The 6,166-nt window shown below is 34.5% G+C and overlaps 1 protein-coding gene across 1 annotated transcript; it reads left to right on the top strand.

Moving 5' to 3' along the window:
- Window positions 1-4,878: 4,878 nt before the first annotated feature.
- Window positions 4,879-5,332, top strand: LOC309806151 (translationally-controlled tumor protein-like). Its single transcript, XM_082624692.1, has one exon. The coding sequence runs from the start codon at window positions 4,897-4,899 to the stop codon at window positions 5,308-5,310; it is 414 nt and encodes a 137-aa protein (XP_082480818.1). The 5' UTR covers window positions 4,879-4,896; the 3' UTR covers window positions 5,311-5,332.
- The last annotated feature ends 834 nt before the right edge of the window (window positions 5,333-6,166 follow it).

Below are 6,166 nucleotides of genomic sequence, written 5' to 3'. Positions count from 1 at the left end.
TACTAATAAAATTGAGCCCATTGTCATTTTTATTCGCCATTTGGAATATCATATTTTGTATGTGACTGTTAAAGTCTTTTTTATAGCCCATTTTCATTTGGAACTGCCTGTTTTTTGAAAAAAATTTTGAAATAATTTTAAATTTACAAAATAATTACAGAACAGAGAGTTGCCTTATACCTTTCCCTCAACGTTCCCCAGTATTAACATCTTATATAATCATGGTACGTTTATCAAAACTAAGAAATTAATATTGATACAATTATTAACTAAACTTCAGATGTTATTCAAAAGTCAATAGTTTTTCTGCTAATGAATACTGGATACTTGACCAATGATCCATGAAGTGTAAAGTGTGCAGTTTACAATGTGATTGGTGGAAGCAGATACTATTTCCTGTTCTGTAGGAGCCCTGGGTACTATTTTCTTCCATCCTTTCCAGTGTTTCCCCTCCTTCACCCATCCCAGCCTTGAGTAGTTTTCTCAGATACAGGTTATGATCTGTATTCTCCTGAATACTGTAGGTGACTCCCTACGGAGCTCCAGTTTTCTCTCTCTACCCCTCACCCTTCATTCTCTTTCATTCTGTCTCTCTCTCTCTCTTTCTCTCTCCTATTTAATCTCAATCTCTCCTTGTTAAATTCACCTCTCCAGTACTCAGCTTTGTGAACTCCAACCACTATGGTCTCCCTTGTGACTCAGCTCTGGGTCTCAAACTCAGGATGTCTTCTAAGTTCTATTTTTGCCTTCCCTCCCAACCCTGCTGCTTCTTCACAATGCCCTGGAAACACTATCAAGGCAGTAACACAATAATTACAGGGTTCCACTGATTTGTTTCCTGTCTCACGAAATCACTGTGCTAAATTGACTGATACCCAATATCTTAAAAACTGATTTATCATATGTCTTGTAATTGATTTCAGGGAAGGAGTGTAAATCCATTTCCTGTTACACCATCTTGGCTAGAAGCAGAATGCCATTCTCTCTTAATTGAGATCTACTTTATTAGTGGAATATTGAACTGTGTAAATATTTTACAATGTCAAACCTTATTTCTTCCATGAAAATATCAATTGAAGGGTCTAGGAGTTCTTATTCTGAGTAAATTAAAGCTTGATGAAGATCCATAAATAGAATACTGATTGTCACCTGGTTACATATGTTAAGTACAGGTTACTATCAGTATGATGCAGCAATTTTAAATCGCACTAATTATTCTGAAAAGGGTTCCTGAAAATTGTGATGCTTTGGCTAAATTTTGAAGGGCATTTAGAAGTGAACTAGACAAAGAAAAGAAAACAGTAAATTAAGTTGAGAGAATAGCATATAGGAATCATATACTGCATTTGATGAGAGGTTATTGCAAATGGTTTAATAGAGTTGCAACGACAAATATCCAGAAAATGCCAACAGAAAAAGCTACAGATATGTAAATAAACTAATGAAAAACATCAGGAGAGAAGATAAAATCATTGTAGGCTAGAGAAGATGTGTGTATTGAAATTCCCATTCAACTTTGCTTCACCCTTCATATTGAATTTATCTGAATAAATTACATCTGACAAGTACTCCAGTTGTCACTCAAATACCTTTCTATATAAGCTAACATACTTAATCTGAGAAAAGTTGAAAAGTTTGAAAAGTTACTTGACCCTAGTTATATATAGAGAAAGTTTTATTCTATGCCCTTAATGGAGAACATATGAAAGCCTATATTTTTGCTAAATACTGCGGGAAGGAAAGTTAACATAAGTAGACCTTTTAGTGTCAAGGTACCTAGGTATGCACTTCATTGTAATCTCTAGGAATTACCTGCCCAAGTCTTTAAAGCAAAATGAGCAAGAAATTGTAAGATATTAGTGGTTTTATTACAAACTAAAATTTAAAGAAATAAAATCATTGAATTTCCCCTTAGATGTTTTGTGCTGTCTTCCAATAATTTAACTGCTTTATTTTAAGTTGCTTACAGTTTATTTTTTGAACCCTATGAACTGATTTTGCACATCTCTACAAATGGGCATTGATTGAACTGTTTAGGAATCATTTTTAACTGGTAAGTCTAGTGTTATTTATCATGATCTTATTTTTTATAACTTTCTTAAAAATAGTCTAGGCTAGGAACATGACTTCTGACAGTTATATTTGAATTGACAGAAAGAAGACTAGAAATTTACTTCTATAATGAACTGTGTAATATTTCCTTTTAACGTGTCAACTCCTCTCTTTAATACTTCAATTTATCCATCAAAACCAGTTCATAAGAAGAAAAATAATTTTTACATAAAAGTGCAGTGGGGTTTAAAACTTCACTTGTTGAATGTCTCTATATTTTAAAGGAGGCTGACAAAATATAGATTTGTAAAATAAACCTAAATCTCACTGCTAGTGATAATTGCTGATAAAGCAGTTGTGTGTGTGAATATGTGTGTGTGTGCATGTGTGTGTGTGGTGCTGTTGTTTTGCTATTCTTTACCATACCTCTGCCACATTTTAAAATAGCATGGCCAATTAAAAGTAGTACAAGAAAGAGCATGAAAACTATGCGAAAATTTTAGATAGAATTGTGTTTCTGAATCATGGACTCAGTTGTTCTCAAGATTTCCAACAAATAACATTGTGACGTTGTCATTAAATCATTCAGGATAATCTTATAGGAGGAAAAACAACCACGCCTTCCTTAGCATACATTTCTTGTTACACACCTTTTGTGATTCTATGTATTCTGTCGCCCTTCTCAGTGTCCAATTTTCCAGACAAAATGGTGTCTGGGACTTTTAAATTAAAAACACAAATCTATTTATAGATTGCTGAAAAAGGAATCCCTACTGCAAACACACCCTGATATGTTAGTCACCTTTACCGGGGTAACAAATAACACCCCAAATCTCATTGTCTAATAATATATACTTATTTCTTGATTATATTACATTAGAGTTGTTGGCCAGTTGTTTCTGTACTTCAGGCCACGGTCAACTGTATGCTATTCCAGGTAGCCTCTCATCCTGGGACAAAAGTTTTAAGAGCAGCTCATATAAGCTAACACAAGGGAATAATTGTCAAATCAGACTCATAAAAAAATGAGACATCTAACAAAGTATCAAGATTTACTAATAATCTTGTTTATAGGCAATCAGGGGTCTCAGATGAAGAAGAGAGGTTTCCAGGCCTTTCTTCCCAAGCCTTTCTTCCTGCATTGCCCATGCACTTCCTGGACCAGAATAAGATGGGGAATCTCTGAGTAAGTTTCATGCTTCACTTCACACAAGAGTCAGGTATGTTTAAGTCATGAGCTAGCTCTCTCATATGCCACAACAGTTGTATAGCTTACAAGTTATTCTCTAAAGAAACATATCTCATAAATCCTTAGATCCATTTTGCTGTATATATGATCCAACAATTGCTGAAAAAAGAGATATTGAAATCTGCAATTCTAATTATGAATTTGTCTATTTCCCCTGCAGATACTGTCACGTTTTTCTTTGTGCATTTTGAGACTTTATTATTAGCTGCACTCATATATAGGATTGTTATATTTATGTCAATTATCTCTCAAATAGATTAAAAATAAGATGAATTACATTGCTTATACCATGTATTTACCCTTTCTGATGCTCTTCATTCATTTGTGTAACCCCAAATTTCCATTTGGCATCATGCCTTTTCTACTTAGAGATTTTTAGGTCTTTCTAATGTATATCTTCTGAAAATAATTTCTTAGTTTTTGTTGCTCTAAATAAAGTATTTTTTCCTCCTTCACTTTTGAACAATAATTCACTGGATAAAAATTCTAGGTTGACAGTTAAAAAATTTTTTTTCCTCCACTATCCTGGTTTGAATTGTTTCTGATAAGAGTCTGCTTTTAACACATCTTTAAAAGTATTGTGCCTTTTTTTTCTCTTAAAGCTTTAAAATTTTCTCAGTATCACTACTTTTCATGGTGTGGTTTTCTTTAGATTTATTTTACTTGGTATTCATTGAGATTCTTTGACAAGCAAATTTATATCTTTTATTAAATTTAGTATTTTTCAATCATTATATCTTCCAGTACCTTTCTCTTCTCTTTCTTTGTGTCCAATGACTTACATGTTAAGCCACTTGCTATCAGTTAATCCGGCTCTTATTTTCTTCAGGTTTTGTCCTCTCTGCACTTCATTTTGGAAGTTTCTGTTGTTATGTCTTCCAGTTTGCTGATCTTATGAATGTCCTAATATGCTAATACTGTTATCAAGTGTTGTGTTTCTCTCCTCAACATTCACATTTTTTTCCTTCTTATCGATTATATGAAGCATTCATATTAGCTCTTTTAGCTTCTGTTGTCCACTAGTTCCATTACCTTTGTCACTTCCCAGTTTATTCTATAGATTAATTTTTCTCCTGTTTTGGAGTTATATTTTCCTGCTTTTTTGCTTGCCTTATCATTTCTTTTTGGGTGGACATTGTGTATTTATGTTCTTAGTTTTTATATTTTTGTTATCCTTTCATGCTGATTTGTTGTAACATACATTAAGTTACTTGTAGTCAGCTGTATCCTTCTAAAGCTTGCTTTAAGTGTTTTTAGAGCAGGTCTAGAGCAGCCAAGAGACCAGAACTAATCTAGCCCCGTTTGTAAGGTAATGCCATTCTGAGGATTCTGTCCAATTTTCTGTTAATCATGAAATCTTCTTATTCTGATCAGTGGGAACACAAATAATTCCCAGACTCCTGAAGCTCCAGTTTTGTTTTTGTTTTTTTCTTTTTGTCTGCCTTTACCTGGAAGATTTTTCCAGAAACTCAGGTTGTTTTCTCTCATGGACATGTGGATCAGTATTAACTAACAGTTTAAGAAAGAACCATTCTGGGCTTCCCTGGTGGCACAGTGGTTGAGAGTCCGCCTGCCAATGCAGGGGATGCGGGTTCATGGAGGGGAAGATGGTCAGTAGGACAGAGGGTAACATTGGTGACTTGCTCACTGGTGGAAATGTCTCTGCTGAAGGGCCTGAGGACGAAGGTACAGAAAGCACAGAAATCATTGGTGTCAATATTGTCATGAACCATCACTTGCAGGAAACCAGCTACACAAAAGAAGCTTACAAGAAGTACATCAAAGATTACATGAAGTCAATCAAAGGGAAACTTGAAGAAAAGAGACCAGAAAGAGTAAAACGTTTTATGGCAATGGCTGCAGAACAAATCAAGCACATACTTGCTAATTTCAACAACTGTCAGCTTCTTTTTGGTGAAAACATGAATCCAGATGGCATGATTGTTCTGCTAGACTACCGTGAGGATGGTGTGAGCCCATATATGATTTTCTTTAAGGGTGGTTTATAAATGGAAAAATATTAACAAATTTGACTGTCCCTTTGCATCTAGAACCTGTCGTCATAACTGGCTGGCTGTAGCTTTTCATCAGCACAACACCAGGACTTAGACAAATGGGACTGATGTCATCTTGAGCTCTTCATTTATTTTAACAGTTGATTTATTTGGAGTGGAAACATTGTTTTTGAGAAAAAAGGTATGTCACGTAGGTTGTCTAAAAATAAAATGCATTTAAACTCATTTGAGAGAATGTCTCTAAGTTTAATATGTAATACCTAAATCAATCCTGTGTAGTCTTCCTGGAGAAGCTAGAGACTGGTTGTTGACCACTACTAGAAAGCATAAGACCATCTTCAGATAACTTCTACAGTGAAAACCACTTCTGGCACTTGGAATATAAATAAGAATCAAAAGTAATTGAGTTGAAGTAAAGGGAAAGACCATGTTCATAGCAGTGCCAGAATTTGACGTGGATTTCTTACACATTTCATCACCTACAAATGGAAGTAGTTAACTCTGGAAGAGATTACCAAAAGAATAAAAAAAGACTAACACAGTTGGAAGCAAAAAAAAAAAGAAAAAGAAAGAATCTCTATGTTGCTCTCCCACAAATAACCACCACGTATAGATACATATTTTTTTTGTTTTCACTTCTAACATTCTACAGAGCAGAGCAGCAGCAAGTAGGATTGTATACTATAAACTTGTATACAGTCCTATAGTGTCAAAAAGTACTTTATGAGGTTTTTAGAAAGCACCAATAAAATAACCAGAGAGACAATGTTGGGGTCTTTGATTTCCCTAACAGATTGAAGAGACACTGTGTAAATAACACAGCTGTGTTGATACACATGCACTGTCACCT

The sequence above is a fragment of the Mesoplodon mirus genome (assembly GCF_964341445.2).
Source record: "Mesoplodon mirus genome assembly, chromosome: 6".
NCBI classification, from domain to species: Eukaryota; Metazoa; Chordata; class Mammalia; order Artiodactyla; family Ziphiidae; genus Mesoplodon; species Mesoplodon mirus.
This window is presented reverse-complemented; position numbering and strand designations above follow the sequence as displayed.